The sequence below is a fragment of the Myxocyprinus asiaticus genome, chromosome 2 (genome assembly GCF_019703515.2).
Source record: "Myxocyprinus asiaticus isolate MX2 ecotype Aquarium Trade chromosome 2, UBuf_Myxa_2, whole genome shotgun sequence".
Lineage (NCBI taxonomy): Eukaryota > Metazoa > Chordata > Actinopteri > Cypriniformes > Catostomidae > Myxocyprinus > Myxocyprinus asiaticus.
This window is the reverse complement of record NC_059345.1, coordinates 57,993,008-58,016,496: the sequence shown is the minus strand read 5'-3', so window position 1 is coordinate 58,016,496 and position 23,489 is coordinate 57,993,008. Positions and strand designations below refer to the sequence as shown.

At 39.2% G+C, this 23,489-nt stretch overlaps 1 protein-coding gene across 1 annotated transcript; it reads right to left on the bottom strand.

Moving 5' to 3' along the window:
• Window positions 1–3,089: 3,089 nt before the first annotated feature.
• On the bottom strand, window positions 3,090–23,143 carry LOC127412460 (cellular tumor antigen p53-like). Its single transcript, XM_051648838.1, has 11 exons — window positions 22,983–23,143; window positions 22,136–22,256; window positions 20,848–20,908; window positions 20,466–20,675; window positions 16,914–17,100; window positions 6,446–6,558; window positions 5,823–5,932; window positions 4,735–4,859; window positions 4,222–4,325; window positions 3,983–4,086; window positions 3,090–3,817 (listed from the first exon to the last, which is right to left on the bottom strand). The coding sequence occupies exons 2-11, from the start codon at window positions 22,201–22,203 to the stop codon at window positions 3,715–3,717; spliced, it is 1,185 nt and encodes a 394-aa protein (XP_051504798.1). The 5' UTR covers window positions 22,204–22,256; window positions 22,983–23,143; the 3' UTR covers window positions 3,090–3,714.
• Window positions 23,144–23,489: the final 346 nt, after the last annotated feature.

The window sequence follows — 23,489 nt, the reverse complement described above, 5'->3', positions numbered from 1 at the left end:
ACCTCGTGGAATTGGAAGGGAATATTAAAAGTGCCGAGGCAGAGCTGAAGCGCTGAATGTCATCTAATGGCCTCAGAGAACTGACCCGATTGAAATACAGATATAATACTATTTTTTCGAGGAAGGTGGAGTTTTGGCTATTCAGGGCAAGACAGTCATACTTTGAGTCGGGGAACAAAGCAGGGAAGCATTTGGCTAGATATATAAAACAGAGAGGGTCTTTTTCTACCATTCCCTCAGTGAAATCTGCTGGTGGTGAAATATTTACCTTGGCCATTGATAATAATAATGCTTTTAAAGAATTCTATCTTGATCTCTATTGTTCCACATCTTTGTCTACTGATGAAGATATTAGAAACTCTGTGGAACCATTAAAACTTCCTAAACTGAGGAAATTCTCTTGATTCTGAGATAACCTTGGAGGAGCTTGGTGAGGTTATTAAGGCCTTGCCTATAGGCAAGGCTCTGGGGCCAGATGGCTTTGCCGCAGAATTTTTTAGATTTTATGCTACAGAACTGGCTCCACTTTTGTTAGAAGTTTATACGAAATCATTAAAGAATGGAAAGCTTCCGCCAACCATGACACAAGCCCGAATCAGTCTGATTCTTAAAAAGGACAAAGATCCAAGCGAGTGTAAGAGTTACCGTCCAATTTCCCTGATCCAGCTAGATGTTAAAATATTGTCAAACATTTTGGCTAACCGATTAAGTTATGACATCTCTTATACATATAGATCAGGTGGGGTTTAATCGGGGCCATAGCACTTCTGATAACATTAGGCATTTCATCAATATCATGTAGTCAGTGGCAAATGATCAGACTCCAGTCGCAGCCATCTCACTTGATGGCAAAAAAGCGTTTGATATGGTAGAATGGGATTATCTTTTTAAGATTTTGGAAATGTACAGGTTTGGGAATACTTTTATTGGATGGATTAAGTTACTTTATAGACACCCGGTAGCAGCGGTACAAACAAATGGATTAATTTCAGATTATTTTACTCTGGATAGGAGCACCCAGCAGGGTTGCCCTCTTTCCTTATTGTTCTGACTTGCCCTGGATCCATTTGCAGCCTTGATAAGAAAGGAGGATGATTTTCCAGGGGTGGTGGCAGGAGGTGTGGCGAATAAGATTTTGCTTTACCTAGATGATATTTTATTATTCATCTCCGACCCTACTAGATCTATGCCTTGCCTCTACAGAATTATTATTTCCTTTTCTAAATTCTCAGGATACAGAAGTAATTGGTCTAAATCCGAAGCTTTGGCTCTGACAGCACACTGCCCGGTAATGGCTTTTCAGCCAGGCGCCTTCCAGTGGCCCAAACAGGGCATTAAGAATTTGGGTGTTTTATTCCCAGCAAATTTGTGTGAATTAGTTAGAGTTAATTTTGACCCTTTAATAAAAGTTTTTCCAGCGATGTGGGCAGGTGGGTTTCATTACATTTATCTATGATTGGGAAGATTAATGTTGTTAAAATGAATTGCATTCCAAAATTCTACTACCTGCTACAATCTCTCCCTGTAGATGTCCCCCTCTCTTATTTCAAGCAATTTGATAGCATAGTGAAGTCCTTCATTTGGAAGGGTAAATGTCCCAGATTACATTTTAGTAAGTTGCACAGGCCGATTGACAAAGGTGGGCTAGGCCTGCCTAAGATTTTGTTTTATTATTATGCATTCGGTCTCAGACATTTGGCTCATTGGTCACTTCCACCTGAGAGAGCCCCTCCCTGGTTTTGTATTGAACAGGAAGTTCTTGCCCCTATTTCGCCATTGCAAAGCCTTTCTTTCAAACTAACAGGAGAAGTTAAGTTATACCCCGTTATCTTGCATTTGCACGCGGTATGGACAAAAGTGTCCAGAGTGTTTAATTCAGATATTTATGTACATTTTGCTTTGAGCATATGGCTGAACCCAAAGTTATGTATTAATAAGTCCCCTTTCTTTTGGACAGAGTGGATTGTGAGGGAGGTTAATACGATCGGTGACCTATATGAGAGTGGAGTGTTGAGATCCTTTGAAAATATGGTTCAACATTTTGGGATTCCCAGGTCTCAATTCTTTCGTTATTTACAGCTGTGCCACCTGCTTTGTTCTATTTTTGGGAGTAGCATACACCCTCCTAAAGCAGCAGATACTCTGGGAGTGGTGATTACTGCTTTTGGAAAAGGTTGTGAAGCATCAGTGTATTACTCCCTGCTAATTCAGAGTCTGGGGGATGGAGCTTCAACTTCTTTCAAGAGATTATGGGAGAAAGACTTAAACTAGGTATTGGAGGAGGGAGTGTGGGCTAGGATTCTAAAAAACATCAAGTCTACATCTAGAGATGCAAGGGTGCGTTTTATGCAATTTAAGAATTTACATCGATTCTGTTGGACCCCCTCTAGATTGTATAGGCTTGGTCTTAAAGACACACCCACCTGCTGATGATGCCAATCAGAAGATGGGGACACAACCCTTTTTTTTTTTGGTGGTGTGTTAAGATCCAAGAATTTTGGTTGAGGGTTTAAAGTTTTATGTTTGAGGTATTGAGCACTCAAATTTCATTTTGCCCCAGACTGTATTTTAGGTGATGGGGCGGTCATTAATTTAGGGGATAAGCACATAAAAAATTGGGTCCTAGCCAGTGTTATGATTGGCAGACAGGTCATCCTTAGGGGATGGAAGTCAGCTGAAGCGTCCTCATTTCAGGAGTGGTGCACAGAGATGGGGATGGTGGCGGCATTTGAGCAGGTGTTGTATAAAAGGCTAGGCGACCGGGAGTTGTTGGAAATAATGGGGTTTAAGGGGGATAATGGTTGACTCTGTACATGAATGTTTTGTTGTGTTGTGTGTCATGCTTGAGGAGCAACCAATAAAAATATTAATCTGAAAATGGATTTATGCGTGGTCCAAGGCTCTCAATAACATCCAAAGGTTTTACGTACTAGGTAATGATTTTTTGGGAAGCATGCAGTTGTGCAATTTACCTGCTACTAACATTCTGCTTAGTGTTTTGGCAAACCCGACCAATGTCTGGTTATCATGTGTATTGTTTTATATTGTTATAATTTAAAACCCAATACTTTTAATTTTGTGAAATGTTTTATTTGAAAGCGTTTGGCCACTTAGTTTTACATATTGGTCATATATGACTTGGTCATATTTTGTGACGCTTTTGGGGCCATGTATAGATTGACTCCAACAAAACAATGAAAAAGAGCCAACATTCACCATTTACCTGCTTTACAGATTATTTCAAGACCATTATAAACAAACCCTTTTTTATTTTACAAGATCTCCATTGTACAGTGCTCATGGATGTGTTAGGGGGTTTCCTGTTTCATGCATCGGATCAAATAAGCTTCTTCACAAAAAAAATCAATACCTTTTATTTTTATGTATTCTCTCTGGCTTTACAAAAAGATAAGAGGAAAAATGAAACTTTGCATGTGTGAATAAATGCATGCAAATTCTGGCGATACTGGAAGGCTGTAAAGGTGTGTCTTGGCATGAGCATACACTGATAAAGATGGAAAATATAGAAAATTAGACAATTTTACTTAATTATAAGAAACGAAAAACAATTAAAATAAATCAGGAATGTAAAAAACTGAACAAAATTCACTAATAACTTTATACAAATCTTAAACTGTGGCAGCTAAATACAAAAAAGCTGATCTCATGGGTTCAACCACTTTGGTAAACCAAAAATGTAACAGCATGACATTTTTAAGACATGTTCTCAGAATCGCTTTTTGCTTTCAAGCGCAGTTTCTTCCCACTCTTCGGCTGAATGCAGGGTTGCTCATTCTTGGAAGCGGTTCTGTGAGATCTACAGGGGAAAAAAATAAAATAAAATATTTGCATGTAAAAACAAGAGGGAGATGTGGGGAGATATACCACAAGGAAACAAACGGTGTCATCAATGACAGCCTTTGTACATTTGTTCCGATTCAGGTTTCAAATAAACAAAAAAAAAGGCTGACCAGAGTTGTACCTTTTTTGCCTATACTTTTCTTGATCTCCCACAGGCATCATGTCCATCAACTCTAAACTACTATTTATCTTTTTTAACATCTCATATCTTTCTTTACCTCGCACCTGGCAAAACAAGAAAAAAGAAAAAAAGAGGAATGTAAGAAAAGCTCAAATACTTTAAAACACTTAAAAAAGAGGTAGGATTTTTTTTAATATATATATAAAAATAAATCTATTAATGTTTTTTATGTAACACACATGTAGTACGTATAGATCATCATCATCAGTACTGGAGTCAGACTTCATCTTCTTACTGGATTCAGGATTAGGTGTAGGTGGCTCTTTCAACTGATCCTGATGCTCTGGTTTATTTTTGGTGGAAAAAAGGGTAAAACTGCAGTTAAAATTTAAACAGTACATCAAAATAATGAAGCCATAAAAAACATTTTCAGTGCACATATTACTTAAAATAACAGCCTTAAAACAATGTCTAACCTGTACATAGGCTACCTGCTAAAACAACCAGCTTAAACAAGCTTTAACAGGTTTCCTAGGCATACCTGGTTTCAGCTGATCTCCCAGCCTAGCCAAGTGGGTGCTCAGCTTGTTTCCCAGCCTGAACAGCTAAAAAGTGCCCAAACCCCCTCTTAAACTAGCCAACTGACCAGCCTGACCAAGATGGAATACTAGCTAAACAGCTTAGGCTGGTTTTAGCCATTTTCTTTTCCAGCAGGGATCTTATTTTCAGCCACCTCATTTCATTTCTCTTACTTCTCTTTGTCCCAGTAGCCTTCTCCCCAGTAATCTTCTTCAGATTCTCTTCCTCAGTTTTGCGGTCACGGCCTGGGCAGGCACAAACCCGGACCTCATAACACTGCCGCCCAAGAACCTGCCCACTGTGGACACAAGTAAACACAAAACATTCAGCCTTGATATCCAGCTATACCAAACACTGACTTATGCTGTGAGGGTACAATGGAGGCCTTTACACAAGATGTGTTTCAAGCAATCCGATCACAAGTGGACAGTGCTAAATACAGGAGTAAACAGGGTCCAAAATATTTTGTGATAAGATCACTCAAAACACATTCGAGGGTAGGTCAAAACGCATGCAACTACATTGCATTTGTATATAAACTCACTGAGCACTTTATTAGACCAATACACCTATTTATTCATGTGATTATCTAATCAGCTAATCAAGTGGCAGCATTGTAATGCATAAAATCATGCAGATACGGGTCAGTAGCATCAGTTATTGTTTGCATCAACCATCAGAATGGGAAAAAAAATTGGGCTGGTTTGAGTATTTCTGTAACTGCTGATCTCCTGGGATTTTCACACACAACAGTCTCTAGTGTTTACTCAGAATGATGCCAAAAACAAAAAACATCGAGTGAGTGGCAGTTCTGCGGATGGAAACACCTTGTTAATGAGAGAGTTCAAAGAAGAATGGCCAGACTGGTTCAAGCTGACAGAAAGGCTACAGTAACTCAGATAACCACTCTGTACAATTGTAGTGAGCAGAATAGCATCTCAGAATGCACAACACATTGAACCAGGCGGACGGGCCACAACAGCAGAAGACCACGTCACGCACTTTATTTGGACCAGTGAGTGTATATACAGTGATATAAGTGATGCAAGCAATCAAGAAATCAGAGACCCTCCCCTCGAAAATTCGGACACAAGTGGTCACAGGAGATTAATTTCACTGCCAGTAACTCACCTGACCACTTGTGCTTGGATCACCTGATCACCTGACGGATTTAATACCAAGTGTAAACAGGGCCAGAAAGGCAACTAGCAAGAACAACCAAGGAAGAGGAAAGGATAATAAATAGGAGAGAGGGACTTACTTGTATGTCTCCAGGGTCATGATGGTCAGGATTGGCCTCCTATTCATCCCCCCCATGCAACTACTGTTGCACATATAGTTCAGTAAAATGGTGGTTCCTACTGAACCCAGCTAGAGAGACAGAGCCAAAGAAATACAAACATGTGCAATTCAGAAATCCTATTCACTGTAAGCAGGACATGACACACCCAAGAATACATTTCCATGACCTTTCCAGCTGTTCGTAACTACTGGATAAGTATTTTATTTATTTATTTTTAGAATTGTATAAAGATTGCTAGACTGATTTCCATTTGTATGTCAGGTACCAATCTTTCTGAAATAACAGATGTAAACAATTAATACAACTTTTATCAATAAGTGTAACATAATTAGCGTACAAATGTCTTCAACAAGACCCTCAATGCATAGATTGATGTTTCATGTTGGCTTGTGCAAATGTTTCTCACTCACAAATAGCAAAATTCTATAGATTTTCTATGACTTGTACTGATTTCACATATTTCCATGATTTATTCTGGCCTGGAAATAACAATTTCAAAATTCCCTGATGTTTCCAGATTTTCCATGACTGTGGGAACCCTGCACCCCCCTATCTGGCATTTGTGCTGAATTCTGGTGTACCTGTGGGGACTCATAGGGCAGCGTGACACTATGTCTTCTAGTGTGTATGTCCTCATGGTACTGCGCTCTCTGATTGCCCTCCACACGGATGAGATGACTACGATGAGAAACACCTGAGAAAAGAGAAGAGGCCAATCAATAAGACACTACACATACAAAATTACTTGAACAGTGGCTAAACCAGTGAGTGTACATCAACCCCAAAACTAAGTTGTTTCCTTTCCCTAGCTGCTTCCTATTCAACACCTTAAGAGTGTATTTAATAAAAAAGTTTGCAGACATTATTACATATACAGTGGCGGCCAAAAGTTTGGAATAATGTACAGATTTAGCTGTTTCGGAAGGAAATTGGTACTTTAATTCACCAAAGTGTCATTCAACTGTTCACAAAGTATAGTCAGGACATTACTGATGTAAAAATCAGCACCATCACTATTTGAAAAAAGTCATTTCTGATCAAATCTAGACAGGCCCCATTTCCAGCAGCCATCACTCCAACACCTTAGCCTCGAGTAATCATGCTAAATTGCTAATTTGGTACTAGAAAATCACTTGTCATTATATCAAACACAGTTGAAAGCTATTTGGTTCATTAAATGAAGCCTAACATTGTCTTTGTGTTTGTTGTTGAGTTGCCACATTATGCAATAGACTGGCATGCCTTAAGGTAAATATTAGGTGAAAAATGGCAAAAAAGAAACAGCTTGCTCTAGAAACTCGTCAATCTTTGTTTTGAGGAATGAAGGCTATACAATGCTTGAAATTGCCAAAAAACTGAAGATTTCATCACAAAGGACAACTGGCTCTAACAAGGACAGAAAGAGATGTAGAAGGCCAGATGTACAACTAAACAAGAGGATAAGTACATCAGAGACTCTAGTTTGAGGAACAGATGCCTCACATGTCCTTAGCTGACAGCTTCATTGAATTCTACCCGCTCAACACCAGTTTCATGTACAACAGTAAAGAGAAGACTCAGGGGTGCAGGCCTTATGGGAAGAACTGCAAAGAAAAAGCACTTTTGAAACAGAAAACAAAAAGAAAATGTTAGAGTGGGTAAAGGAACACAGACATTGGACAACAGATAATTGGAAGAGAGTGTTATGGATCTTAACCCCATTGAGCTTTTGTGGGATCAGCTAGACTGTAAGGTGCGTGAGAAATGCCCGACAAGACACAAGTGCTACAGGAAGCATGGGGTGAAATGTCACCCAAGTATCTGGACAAACTGAGAGCTAGAATGGCAAGGATCTGCAAAGCTATCATTGCTGCACGTGGAGGATTTTTTTGATAACACTTTGTAGTTTAAAAAGTTCTGGGAAAAAAAATTCTAATTGCAATAGTAATTGTTCAAGTTATTAATGTCCTGACTATACATTGTGATCAGCTGAATGCCACTTTGGTGAATAAAAGTACCAATTTCTTTCCATAAGAGCAAAATCTGTACATTATTCCAAACTTTTGGCTGCCAGTATAGGTGATTAACAAACTTTCTAAATTTACAAATTAAATGATTTTTCTAAAGCCTTCTCAGACAAAGTAAACTAGTTCTGGTGCTGAATATGTCAAAGCACATAATCGTTTCTGACAAAAAGCAACATCAAAGTACAGTTTGAATAAAACATGTATACTGACAGGCATTAATGGATTTAAATGATCAAGACAACATTTTTCTCAAAGTATTTATTAGTATTATTTAGCCTAATTGAAATCTACAAGTATTTGGATACGCTTCCAACGAAGTAAACAACAGCTGTTATCATTTCATTATCACATTGTTTCATAGAGGTCAGTATATCATCTAGTTTACCTCATTTGCATTACAGAATACACATCCCCATTCAATGATGAGACTTGGTCTGACATTTCTCTCTAATGTTCTTTTAATGATAAGAGAAACTCTATGCTACTTGTGGTTTATGATATACAGGTGCATCTCAATAAATTAGAATGTCGTTGGAAAGTTCATTTATTTCAGTAATTCAACTCAAATTGTGAAACTCGTGTATTAAATAAATTCAATGCACACAGACTGAAGTAGTTTAAGTCTTTGGTTCTTTTAATTGTGATGATTTTGGCTCACATTTAACAAAAACCCACCAATTCACTATCTCAAAAAATTAGAATACATCATAAGACCAATAAAAAAAACATTTTTAGTGAATTGTTGGCCTTCTGGAAAGTATGTTAATTTACTGTATATGTACTCAATACTTGGTAGGGGCTCCTTTTGCTTTAATTACTGCCTCAGTTTGGCGTGGCATGGAGGTGATCAGTTTGTGGCACTGCCGAGGTGGTATGGAAGCCCAGGTTTCTTTGACAGTGGCCTTCAGCTCATCTGAATTTTTTGGTCTCTTGTTTCTCATTTTCCTCTTGACAATACCCCATAGATTCTCTATGGGGTTCAGGTCTGGTGAGTTTGCTGGCCAGTCAAGCACACCAACACCATGGTCATTTAACCAACTTTTGGTGCTTTTGGCAGTGTGGGCAGGTGCCAAATTCTGCTGGAAAATGAAATCAGCATCTTTAAAAAGCTGGTCAGCAGAAGGAAGCATGAAGTGCTCCAAAATTTCTTGGTAAACGGGTGCAGTGACTTTGGTTTTCAAAAAACACAATGGACCAACACCAGCAGATGACATTGCACCCCAAATCATCACAGACTGTGGAAACTTAACACTGGACTTCAAGCAACTTGGGCTATGAGCTTCTCCACCCTTCCTCCAGACTCTAGGACCTTGGTTTCCAAATGAAATACAAAACTTGCTCTCATCTGAAAAGAGGACTTTGGACCACTGGGCAACAGTCCAGTTCTTCTTCTCCTTAGCCCAGGTAAGACGCTTCTGACGTTGTCTGTGGTTCAGGAGTGGCTTAACAAGAGGAATACGACAACTGTAGCCAAATTCCTTGACACGTCTATGTGTGGTGGCTCTTGATGCCTTGACCCCAGCCTCAGTCCATTCCTTGTGAAGTTCACCCAAATTCTTGAATCAATTTTGCTTGACAATCCTCATAAGGCTGCGGTTCTCTCGGTTGGTTGTGCATCTTTTTCTTCCACACTTTTTCCTTCCACTCAACTTTCTGTTAACATGCTTGGATACAGCACTCTGTGAACAGCCAGCTTCTTTGGCAATGAATGTTTGTGACTTACCCTCCTTGTGAAGGGTGTCAATGATTGTCTTCTGGACAACTGTCAGATCAGCAGTCTTCCCCATGACTGTGTAGCCTAGTGAACCAAACTGAGAGACCATTTTGAAGGCTCAGGAAATCTTTGCAGGTGTTTTGAGTTGATTAGCTGATTGGCATGTCACCATATTCTAATTTGTTGAGATAGTGAATTGGTGGGTTTTTGTTAAATGTGAGCCAAAATCATCACAATTAAAAGAACCAAAGACTTAAACTACTTCAGTCTGTGTGCACTGAATTTATTGAATACATGAGTTTCACAATTTGAGTTGAATTACTGAAATAAATGAACTTTTCCACGACATTCTAATTTATTGAGATGCACCTGTACATATATACTGTGTATATACACACACACACACATCGGTATACGTATATAAACCCTTTTTCAGGACACTGTATTTTAAAGATAATTTTGTAAAAATCCAAATAACTTTACAGATCTTTATTGTAAAGGGTTTAAACAATGTTTTCCATGCTTGTTCAATGAACCATAAACAATTAATGAACATGCACCTGTGGAACGGTCGTTAAGACACTAACAGCTTACAGACGGTAGGCAATTAAGGTCACAGTTATAAAAACTTAGGACACTAAAGAGACCTTTCTACTGACTTGGTGAAAAACACCAAAAGCAAGATGCCCAGGGTCCCTGCTCATCTTCCTGAACATGCCTTAGGCATGCTGCAGAGGCATGAGGACTGCAGATGTGGCCAGGGCAATAAATTGCAATGTCCGTACTGTGAGATGCCTAAGACAGCACTACAGGGAGACAGGAAGGACAGCTGATTGTCCTCGTAGTGGCAGACCACATGTAACAACACCTGCACAGGATCGGTACATCCGAATATCACACCTGCGGGACAGGAACAGGATGGCAACAACAACTGCCCAAGTTACACCAAGAATGCACAATCCCTCCATCAGTGCTCAGACTGTCCGCAATAGGCTGAGAGAGGCTGGACTGAGGGCTTGTAGGCCTGTTGTAAGGCAGGTCCTTACCAGACATCACTGGCAACAACGTCACCTATGGGCACAAACCCACCTTCGCTGGACTAAACAGGACTGGCAAAAAGTGCTCTTCACTGATGAGTCATGGTTTTGTCTCACCAGGGGTGATGGTCGGACTCGCGTTTGTCGTCGAAGGAATGAGTGTTACACCGAGGCCTGTACTCTGGAGCGGGATCGATTTGGAGGTGGCGTGTCCATCTTGGTCTGGGACGGTGTGTCACAGCATCATCGGACTGAGCTTGTTGTCATTGCAGGCAATCTCAAAGCTGTGCATTACAGGGTTACATGTGGTACCCTTCCAGCAGGCTCATCCTGACATGACCCTCCAGCATGACAATTCCACCAGCCATACTGCACGTTCTGTGCGTGATTTCCTGCAAGACAGGAATGTCAGTGTTCTGCCATGGCCAACGAAGAGCCCGGATCTCAATCCCATTGAGCACGTCTGGGACCTGTTGGGTCTGAGGGTGAGGGCTAGGGCCATTCCCCCCAGAAATGCCCCCCCCCCGTTCAGGGACACATTATTCCATTTCAGTAAACTTGTTCAGTTTATGTCTTAGTTGTTGAAACTTTTTATGTTCATACAAATATTTACACATGTTAAGTTTGCTGAAAATAAAAACAGTTGAAAGTGAGAAGACGTTTCTTTTTTGCTGATATACACACCCCCCCCCCCCCCCCCGATCAGCCACAACATTAAAACCACCTGCCTAATATTGTGTAGATCTCCCTCGTGCTGCCAAAACTGTGCCAATCCGCATCTCAGAATAGCATTCTGAGATAATATTCTTCTCACCACAATTGTAAAGGGTGGTTATCTGAGTTACCGTAGACTTTGTCAGTTTGAACCAGTCTGGCCATTCTCTGTTGACCTCTCATCTTTTTACATACACCTTAGCCAAATACATTTAAACTCATCACTCAATAGTTTTTTTACCAATCCTGACATTTAATCGTAGTAAAAAAACATTCCCTGTCTTTTGTCAATTAGGATCAATACTTTATTTTAAGAATGTGAAATGTCAGAATAATAGTAGAGAGAATTATTTATTTCAGCTTTTATTTCTATCATCACATTCCCAGTGGGTCAGAAGTTTACATACACTTGGTAGCATTGCCTTTAAATTGTTTAACTTGGGTCAAACATTTTGGGTAGCCTTCCACAAGCTTCTCACAATAAGTTGCTGGAAATTTGGCCCATTCCTCCAGACAGAACTGGTGTAACTGAGTCAGGTTTGTAGGCTTCCTTCTTCGCACATGCTTTCAGTTCTACCCACAAATATTCTAGCGGATTGAGGTCAGGGCTTTGTGATGGCCACTCCAATACCTTGACTTTGATGTCCTTAAGCCATTTTGCCACAACTTTGGAGGTATACTTGGGGTCATTGTCCATTTGGAAGACCCATTTGCGACCGAGCTTTAACTTCCTGGCTGATGTCTCGAAATTTTGCTTCAATATATGCACATAATTTTCCTTCCTCATGATGCCTTCTACTTTGTGAAGTGCACCAGTCCCTCCTGCAGCAAAGCACCCCCACAACATGATGCTGCCACCCCCATGCTTCATGGTTGGGATGGTGGCCTTCGGCTTGCAAACCTCACCCTTTTTCCTCTAAACATAACGATGGTCATTATTGCCAAACAGTTAATTTTTTTGTTTCATTAGACTAGAGGACATTTCTCCAAAAAGTAAGATCTTTGTTCCCTTTGTGCACTTGCAAACTGTAGTCTGGATTTTTTTATGCCAGTTTTGGAGCATCTTTCTTGCTGAGCAGCCTTTCAGGTTATGTTGATATACAGTGCATCCGGAAAGGGGCAGTGGTAGCTCAGCGGTTAAGGCTCTGGGTTACTGATCAGAAGGTCGGGGGTTCAAGCCCCAGCATCGCCAAGATGCCACTGTTGGGCCCTTGAGCAAGGCCCTTGACCCTATCTGCTCCAGGGGCGCCGTATCATGGCTGACCCTGCACTCTGACCCCAGCCTAACTGGGATATGTGAAAAAGAAGAATTTCACTGTATATGTGCAAATGTATAATGTGTGATAAATAAAGAAAATTATTATTAATTATTATAATTATTATTAAGTATTCACAGCGCTTCACTTTTTCCACATTTTGTTATGTTACAGCCTTATTCCAAAATGGATTAAATTAATTATTTTCCTCAAAATTCTACAAACAATACCCCATAATGACAATGTGAAAGTAGTTTGTTTGAAATCTTTGCAAATGAAAAAATAAAAATCAATAAAACAAAAAAAAAAAAAAAAAAAAAAATCACATGTACATAAGTGTTCACAGCCTTTGCCATGACACTCAAAATTGAGCTCAGGTGCATCCTGTTTCCACTGATCATCCTTGAGATGTTTCTACAACTTGATTGGAGTCCACCTGTGCTAAATTCAGTTGATTGGACATGATTTGGAAAGGCACACACCTGTCTATATAAGGTCCCACAGTTAACAGTGCATGTCAGAGCACAAACCAAGCCATGAAGTCCAAGGAATTGTCTGTAGACCTCCGAGACAGGATTGTATCAAGGCACAGATCTGGGGAAGGGTACAGAAAAATTTCTGCAGCATTGAAGGTCCCAATGAGCACAGTGGCCTCCATCATCCGTAAATGGAAGAAGTTTGGAACCACCAGGACTCTTCCTAGAGCTGGCCGCCCGGCCAAACTGAGCGATCGGGGGAGAAGGGCCTTAGTCAGGGAGGTGACCAAGAACCCGATGGTCATTCTGACAGAGCTCCAGCATTTCTCTGTGGAGAGAGGAGAACCTTCCAGAAGAACAACCACCTCTGCAGGACTCCACCAATCAGGCCTGTATGGTAGAGTGGCCAGACGGAAGCCACTCCTCAGTAAAAGGCACATGACAGCCTGCCGAGTTTGCCAAAAGGTACCTGAAGGACTCTCAGACCATGAGAAACAAAATTCTCTGGTGTGATGAAACAAAGATTGAACTCTTTGGCCTGAATGGCAAGCATCATGTCTGGAAGAAACCAGGCACCGCTCATCACCTGGACAATACCATCCCTACAGTGAAGCATGGTGGTGGCAGCATCATGCTGTGAGGATGTTTTTCAGCGGCAGGAACTAGGAGACTAGTCAGGATCATGGGAAAGATGAATGCAGCAATGTACAGAGACATCCTTGATGAAAACCTGCTCCAGAGCACTCTGGACCTCAGACTGGGGTGAAGGCTCATCTTCCAACAGGACAACGACCCTAAGCACACAGCCAAGATAACAAAGGAGTGGCTACGGGACAACTCTGTGAATGTCCTTGAGTGGCCCAGCCAGAGCCCAGACTTGAACCGATTGAACATCTCTGGAGAGATCTGAAAATGGCTGTGCACCGACACTCCCCATCCAACCTGATGGAGCTTGAGAGGTCCTGCAAAGGAGAATGGGAGAAACTGCCCAAAAATAGGTGTGCCAAGCTTGTAGCATCATACTCAAGAAGACTTGAGGCTGTAACTGGTGCCAAAGGTGCTTCAACAAAGTATTGAGCAAAGGCTGTGAATACTTATGTACATGTGATTTTTTTTTCGTTTTTTATTTTTAATAAATTTGCAAAGATTTCAAACAAACTACTTTCACGTTGTCATTATGGGGTATTGTTTGTAGAATTTTGAGGAAAATAATGAATTTAATCCATTTTGGAATAAGGCTGTAACATAACAAAATGTGGAAAAAGTGAAGCGCTGTGAATACTTTCCGGATGCACTGTAGGACTTGTTTTATTGTGGATATAGATACTTGTCTACCTGTTTCCTCCAGCATTTTCACAAGGTCCTTTGGTTTTGTTCTGGGATTGATTTGCACTTTTCGCACCAAACTACGTTCATCTCTGGGAGAAAGAATGCGTCTCCTTCCTGAGCGGTATTGTTGGCTGCATGGTCCCATGGTGCTTATACTTGCGTACTATTTTTTGTACAGATGAATGTGGTACCTTCAGGCATTTGGAAATTTCTCCCAAGTATGAACCAGACTTGTGGATGTCCATAATTTTTTTCTGAGGTCTTGGCTGATTTCTTTTGATTTTCCCATGATGTCAAGCAAAGAGGCGCTGAGTTTGAAGGTAGGCCTTAAAATACATCCACAGGTACACCTCCAATTCAGTACACCTCCTATCAGAAGCTAATTGTCTAAAGGCTTGACATCATTTGCTGGAATTAAAGGCACAAGCTGCCTAAAGGCACAGCTAACTTCGTGCATGTACATTCCTGACCCACTAGAATTGTGATATAGTCAATTAAAAGTGAAACAATCTGTCTGTAAACAATTGTTGGAAAAATTACTTGTGTCACGCACAAAGTAGATGTCCTAAATGACTTTAGATTAAATCTGTGGAGTGGTTAAAAAAAAAAAATGAGTTAATGACTTCAACCTAAGTGTATGTAAACCTCTGACTTCAACTGATCAATATTCGGTGTGACCACCTTTGCCTTTAAAACAGCACCAATTCTCCTAGGTACACCTGGACACAATTTTTCTTGGTTGTTGGCAGATAGGATATTCCAGGCTTCTTGGAGAATTTGCCACAGTTCTTCTATCTATTTAGGCTGTCTTAATTGCTTCTGTCTTTATATGTAATCTCAGACAGACACGATGTTCAGTGGGGGCTTTGCAGGGCTCCCTGTTCTTCTATTCTAATCTTTTCTATTTGCATAAGTAATGTTTGGGAGTCTAACATTTATATTTCCTATTGACACACTAAAGCTGAAGATATAAATAACCATCTTAAGACAAATGCTTTTGTGAAACATCTTATGTGCCTGAGACTTTTGCACAGTACTGTATACATATACATATATATATATACACACACTTGTCAGAGAGGCTACTGCAAAACCATTCATCACTCTGACTGAGCTACAGAAGTCAGTGGCTGTGTCTGGAATTAATGTCTATGGTTCAATCTCAGAATTTAGCCTTTGTTGAAAAAAAGCACATGCTTGCCCATAAAGGCTTTGCAATACGTCACTTGGATGCTGAAAAGATGTGGCAGAAGGTTGTGTGGTCTGATGAGACTAAAGTGGAATTTGGCTTAAACACTTAATGGTATGTGTTCCGCAAAGCCATCACTGCACATCAGCCACATAACACCATCCCCGCAATGTAAAACGCTGGTGGTAGCATCATGTTATGGGGGTGCTTTTCAGCAAGAGGGACTGGCAATCTTGTGAAGATTTATGGGATAATAAATGCTGCAAAATACACAGAGATTTTGGATAATAACCTACGGATCTCATCCCATTGAGCACGTCTGGGACCTGTTGGGTCGGAGGGTGAGGGCTAGGGCCATACCCCCCAGATAATAACGGTTATTTAATCTAACTTTGGTTATTTGAGATAACCGCGATTATTGTGCACTTCAAATTTCAAACACATTTTAATTCCCAAATAAGGAATTTTAATCGAATATACAGTATATATGCCATCAACAGCGTGTTTTTGTGTCATTCAGTTGAACTCTGAGCATCACTGAGCCGCACTATGGATGTCAACCAAAGCAGCTACTGTCTGGAAGAGTGCGTAAAGTGCTTCAAGCGCTCTGATGCACACACTATCAGCAGAGGCTTGTGACCAAACTCCAGAGAAAATATAAACAAACAAATATAAACTTTGATGGTGAACGTAAAGCGCTCCGGTTTAATCGTGAAAGCCTTAAAAGAGGCAATTAATTGTCATAATCACAATTATTTGTTTGACAATTAATCGTCAGCCAAATTTCATAACCGTGACAGTTCTATCCTTGAGTGGCCCAGACAGAGTCCTGACCTCAACCCTATTGAACATCTGTGGAGAGACCTCAAAATTGCTGTCCATCACCAATCCCCAAATAACTTGCTACAGCTTGAACAATTTTGGAAGGAGGAATGGGCTAATATTGCTCCATCACTTTGTGCAAAGTTGATAGACACTTGTTCAGAAGACTAATGGCTGGAATAGCTGCAAAAGGTGGTTCAACCAAGTATTAAAGTAGGGGGATCAATACTTATTAATTCTTGACATTTCGGTTATTATTATTTTTATTATTATATAATGCTTAATTATTTTAGGGGGGGTCAGCACTGTTGCAGAGTTCAGTGATTCACAAAACAAAATTTGAATTACCCAATCTTATGCAAATCAATTGTGTGAAATAATGGTTAGGGTCTGAATATTTTTCAAGACACAATATATACAGTATATGTATACATACAATATACGGTATATATTTTAGTAAAATTGTTACTGAAGTTGAAAGTAGTTATATGGTTATACACGCAAACCTTCATTGTTCTCAGCAACGCTCTGGTGGTGCGGGCAGCGGATTACCACCTCCGAAACATGCTCCGATTTTTTATAAATTGCAGTTAATCTTAGCACAGCTCCAGGAGGCGGCTCTCTGTCAACCAGCAGATCCACAGGACAAGTTTTGGCCAGTTGGCAATACAGCTTATTCAGCAATGGAGAATACTGTGGGGGAAGACAGGCTGAGGGTTACAGGTCAATTCACACAATCTAATAATTTAAGCAAAAGAAAAAAGCAAATCACTTTTTTTCTCCAAAAAAAAAAAAAATCTGAAACTTTACATTCAAAGACATCCAATTTATACTATGTTTTAGACAATACACGCAAAATGCCCCTCTTTGTTCCTGACAAACAGATTAGCCTATTAAAGTTGTGTTGGTCATTCACAAAACAAATCACCTTCTTCAAATGGGCTTTGTTAACTCTTTCGTAGCCAATACAAATGCAGGTGCAGCCACCCTCTAGTTACAATTTAAGGAACTTTTTTCCCTCTGCGGCACTACAAGAAAAGACTCAAGGCACAAGGTAAAAAAAGAACACTCAGCTAACTCTCAGATAACTTCAACTCTCTTCTCAAGCATGAAGGCCTATTAGACAGATTAAAAACCAAGGATGATACTGTACACACAAGGGGCCTCATTCAAGAAACAAGCAGAACGAATGCATGTAAACTGTTCATACATAAAATCAGAGTTTGAGCTAATCCAGTGTTTGCTGATCCAAATTGTATTTTAATTTGAGCTGTTGTACCACTTCATTTTAAATACGGTTCAACAAATTAGAGATTAAACTCTTAACCTGTGATTAAAACCTTCACCTGCAATTATTTTTGTCCGCCATTATAGTTTCTGAGCTGTAAATCCTTAGTATAAAGGACTGATCAAGCAGGTTAAGAAAATGTTGCAGCAGCATGTACAATGTCACAAGCTTTAAAATCGAGGCAAGTCACTACGCCACCATGAGGACTTAAGAGTGCATTGGGAATAGGGCATTCCAAATTGGGGAGAAAAAGGAGAGAGAGAAAAAAAAAAAAAGCAGAGGCGGATTAATGCACAGCTAACCTAGGCTGTAGCCTAGAGGCCCACAATGATTAGGCCATCGCCTACCTCTTCAACTTCCCGGCAACTATCCACAAATGCGTCGGGTCCATACAGGTTGCTTTCAAATTTGACAAGCCACAGCGCTGTTTTGAGGTGTCCATGTCGACTGCTATGAGGCGGCAGCAGCACCCACGCAAATGCATGTTATTACATTATTTAAAGCACATTTATTTGTGTCGTTCACATTTGCCACCTGTCTGTAATATCAGCAGGACAGTTAATAGCTTTTATAATATATGTGATGCTTTCTGTTTGATCCTTTGCTGTTCATTTTCAATGGTCCTGAAATGCATCAGTTTGACAGGATCTTCTCTCTTTTCGTATCTGTCACACATTTGGTGTAAATATTAACTCTGATCGACTTAGCATAATAAATATCTGTTAAACACATGGCAAAACTCATGGCTCGCACTCATCTTGACAGGTTAGAAGTCATGGACAGCGATTTCAAAATGAATGTTTTCTTTAGTACAAAGAGTGCATGAAAATAACAAAGAGAACCATTAATAATTGATCATGAAGACAAAAGAAAATAATTCAATGCAGAAATTAAATGAACAAGATAAGTTCTGTTTTAAAAACATGAAAAATAATATTTGAATTTAATAGAAATACATTTTGAAGACTTTTGAAAGTCATGGTTTTGTTCTATATATGATCAAAGTCATATTGTTCCAGTTATTTCAGTCTGAATCCTCTGCTTAACAGTTCTAAAAACTTTAATACTTTTAAGTATTGTTCTTGACTGCGCTTATGCTTGTATTATAGGCCTATTCTTTGGTTCTTGGTAGCGCAAGCTGGGAGTTTCTGATTGACAACTCTTTCTGGCCATGTAGTAAAGTAATACGTTGACAGGCCCAATATAAATGTATTGTTGTTGATATTATGCATCAGGACCCTTTGGTAGGGCCACGCAATTAAAATCGCAAATAAAATCGTGATATTAGCATGTGCAAGCTGCAATTTTATTTTATTTTTTATGATGTTTAATTCGCCATTCTGATTGGTGCACATCTTTTGCACACTGACATGGTCTCACCAATTGAAATGCAGTGCACGTTGTAGGTAACAGTGAGAAAACAGAAAAGAAATTGGAAATTTATCAGTGTTTCCTGCACCACTCCACCGTTACTGAATCTCCAGCGCCACAGCAAAAGAAGAAACCCAAGTTGTGAGCTTGCAGTCTTTCTATTGCATTGTGCAGGGCTGAATGATCCATTGAAATAAAATCGAAATCAATTACCTTTTATGAATATTAAACTGCAAAGGGCTGTGGTGTGATTTAATCAAACAGTCTGCATGTGATGCTCGTGCACAGCTCTGTTCTGAGTGAGCACACGCAAGACAGATCTGTGCTCGCTCCACGAATTTGACATGTTGTGTCAGTTTTTGTTTGGTTTCAGTAACCATTCACTTTCACTGAACATTGAATAGTGGCTGAGACATACTGCCTAACATCTCCTTTTGTTTTCTACGGAAGAGGCAAATTCATACAGACTTGAGGGTGAATAATGACAGAAATTTCATTTTGGGGTGAACTGACCATTAACTACCTGTTAAAGTATTTGTTAAAGGTATCTGCCAGCACAAGATTATTCAGTATTATATTACAATGATATAATATTCAAGTTGACTGGGTTCCAAAAAGTTTTAAATTAAACATGCAATTACAATATCTATCAAAAATACTTTTAATTACAGCATGTCCACTGATTTTATGATATGTAAACATACTTATAAAAAGATTTATAATGGAAATGTGTCTAACTATTTTAGCAACAAGAAATATTTTAACATGTACATATAAATAATTCAAATAAATGATGACTAAGCAATTTCTTGCAAGTTATTTGACACAAAGTATAGAGTAAATATATTTAGGATTATATTTTAATGTTTGTTATTATGTATGATGTACCATTATTAATCATGATAAATCACAGAAAACTGTGGTAATAATCGGTTAAAAAATAACTGTCGATTCACAGCCATAATAAAAATCCAGGAGATCGCTTGGAAAAATTAGACAAACCATATATTCTCAAAACAGTCTATTCATTTATGACATGAATGGGGCATCTATTCATAATCAGTCAAAATGTTAGATTTAAGCTTTATTCAGAGTTTATAAAGCTAATATCCTAATATGGAGTGGTATTCGGAAGTCCCTGTTCTCATTCTATGACCATAATTAGAATGAGATTTGCATGTGAGCGACCCTAGCTTCCCGGGTGAATGGAACTCACACTATATGAGAGTATTAGAGTGCTTCAGTGCTTCAGCTTGCATAATTTAGTGGAAAATGGACATAATTCTTTATAAAGGGTTAAACCGGCGGGCCACTTATAACCTCATGGGGGACCCGATTTGGCCCACGGTCTGGACTTTAAGTATCACTGATCTATAGGATAGTGTTGCTCATCACTCACAGTGGATGTGGCAGATTTTGCAGTGCTGGACTGATTAAAGCGTAACTGGAAGCCATATTCGCCCGGATAGTCTGTGGTGGTGGGGACTACAGTGGCAGAAGGGGGTTGGTTTTCCACAACTGGTGCCTCCACAGCAGGTGTAACATCACCATCATTGTTCACCGGGAGATCCAGATCAAAGTCCTCAGTCAACGGGCCATCAGGCAGCGCCTGCGGTAGTGCAGAACGTTTTTAATTTTGGGGATAGCTTTGGGTGCTCAGATACCAGTTTTATATATTGTTCTGTTCCAGGTTTAACCAATTAGAAATATCAGCAATATATTCCATGTAGCAGTTAATATAAACATTAAAAGATACAATTAAAATTAAAGCAACAGCTTACAGCACTAAGCCAAGCATCACTGTTTGCTCGAGGAAGCTCCATGATCAGCTCTCTAAACGTTCTGCGGAAGAAAAAGAAAAAAAAGACCATAAAACATGCTGTTACAAAAAGAGATGCATATTTAGAACAAATTCATCATCTCAAATCAGTGAGTCTCTTAGAAGGCATACATTAAAAATTAACGTACAACTCAACATGGATCATAGAATTATTTTCACATGCATGATCTCTGAACAATGCACTTTATGTAACTAATGCAATATTGTGGTGTATATGCTGCTTTATATCTCATTTTATACAACAGTTAGCTCCGGGCCTCGAATCTGATTGGATGAGTAGCATTCCAAGAGTGCTGGGACACTTCACTATTTGTATCAGTTGGCATCTCCGTGTTTGTGGCTTTCCAAACAGTGGTGGGGATTTTAACTCATTCATTTTAATCTCATTTACTAATTCAACATCATTACATACTAATTTTAAATCATGACTTGAACTACACATAAATAACTAATACTGGCATTATATTCATGCTGTTTAGCCAACGGGGAACTGGCCCCCACAGTGAGCCTGGTTTCTCCTAAGGTTATTTTTTTCTCCATTAACTTATGGAGTTTTGTGTTCCTTGCCACAGTCGCCTTAAGCTTGCTCACGGGGGGGTCTAAATATAAATATAATTTATGTATTTTCTTATTATTTATTTAAAGGCACAATTTACAATCATGTTTTTTTATTAAACTGCACTATTATGCCTCGAAGACATTACTATATTAGAGCTTTTTCTGTTGAAGCATCATTTTCTGTAAAGCTGCTTTGAAATGATGAGTGTTGTGAAAAGCGCAATACAAATAAAAATGACGACTCATTCACCGATTTGTTCAGTGAGCATTTCTGGAGACTGCATATTTACATCAGCAGATGATGGCAAATGAGTATCTTTTACGTTATGAGTGAGTCTTTCAATCATTGACTCAGATAATGCTTTGACTTCTTTTTTAACTATTTTCGCTGGCAGAGAAGGAATGCTGGAGCCAACTGGCCAATTTCGTCATTTTATAATATAAATATTTATAATTAATTACATAATCGTTTTCTTAGTCTGTGTATCATTCAGCATGGCTTGCGGCCTCGTCAGCCGTGTTGATAGTATACAGAACAACATCTCTATTGCTTGTGATATTGCTTAATACAATTATACTTTTTTTTTAAATACTAACACTAAATAAATATTTTGGCAGTCTGTGTGGTTAAAAACAGCTCATTAGGCTAACTCGTCTGTGCATCGACTTACATGTCCTCCCACAACTCATTGAACTTGCCCTGGCTCATGGGCTGCTCCATTGGCTCCTTGTTACTCATGATGGCTCTGTAAACCAGCAGCTTGTTCACGGATCACTAGAGGGCGCCGGAGACTTCGAAACAGACAAAAGCAAAGACAGAAAGGGGGCGGAGAGAGAGAAAAGAACTCAATACACGAACATATCAAATCCATATCTATAATATTGCGAACAACAACTTAGACTTTCAAATTTGTGTCACATTCTCAGGGCTCAAATAAAAATCAGGTATCTCGATCAACCGGAATGAAGTCACCGATCACAAAACAATCAGACACTTTTCTTTTCCATTTCAAAGGCTGCGTCATCTTTAAAATACCAAAACACTGTGTAATTAAAGGCGCTGTGATTTGGTGTTTGTGGGGTAAAAATCGACCTAATGTGGATCAAACCCCACTAGGTTTGGGGTTCGGGACCTTTCACAGTTGCTCAACAGCAAAACAAAGAAAGCAGAAAAACTTGCCATATTAGGCCACCTTTGCGTGATGCCTGCTAAAGCAAGACATCTCATGTGAAATTTGAGTTGCACACACAAGAAAACAAATAAATCAGCTATCCGTCTCTGGAGATGATGAAAGTAAATCAGCCTTCGCAGCAGGCCGTAACCTAATCAATGGTAAATCTCATTATAATAAACAACACGTTAAACCCTCATCAGATAACCAGTGTAAAATGTGTTAACAACAGTCATATTGTTTTACTAGTTAGACAGCTGATATTTTTTTGTGCTTTGTTAAACAGTTAACATTATTCGACAAAACTTGCGGACTAATCAATAAGCGTATCGATCTGGATCAATACCTCTCCTCTGAGTGAAGCTCCTTTCCCAAATCTCTTAACGCTTCACAACTTCGATCTTGAAAGATTTCGGATGTTTTTTTGTTTTGTTTTTTATCTTACTGCTGACTACACGTGTTGTCTAAAAATCCGTTCTCACTTCCCTCATTCATTATAAAAATGAAAGCGCGGCGTGGTCACGTGGGTGTTATCATGTGACCAACCAGAGGCGCATTATTTGAATTCACGATCATAAAACAACACGTGTTGATCGTTTTGTGCACAATTAAATGTTTCGTTTTGATAGTTATATAAAAACTGACGTAATCCCCAAATCGGTTAAATGAATATTGATTTCCACAATGAATATTTTTCACTTGTCTCTCATTTATATATATATATATATATATATATATATATATATATATATATATATATATATATATATATATATAAATCAGTTACCTTGTGTACTCAGTATTTTTTCCTCAATAAAAAAGTGTATAACTCCTAAAGGCATGAATTGTAAAT

What these genes read in the sequence shown, in the direction of transcription:
- LOC127412460 (XM_051648838.1), bottom strand. Translation starts at nt 22,203, where the DNA reads ATGAGTAACAAGGAGCCAATGGAGCAGCCCATGAGCCAGGGCAAGTTC. An exon ending in CGTTGCTGAGAACAATGAAG is followed by an intron (nt 6,559 to 16,913) that starts GTTTGCGTGTAT and finishes CTCTTTTCTCAG; the next exon opens with GTGTTTCTCATCGTAGTCAT. An exon ending in GAAAAGTATAGGCAAAAAAG is followed by an intron (nt 3,818 to 3,982) that starts GTACAACTCTGG and finishes TTTCCCCTGTAG; the next exon opens with ATCTCACAGAACCGCTTCCA.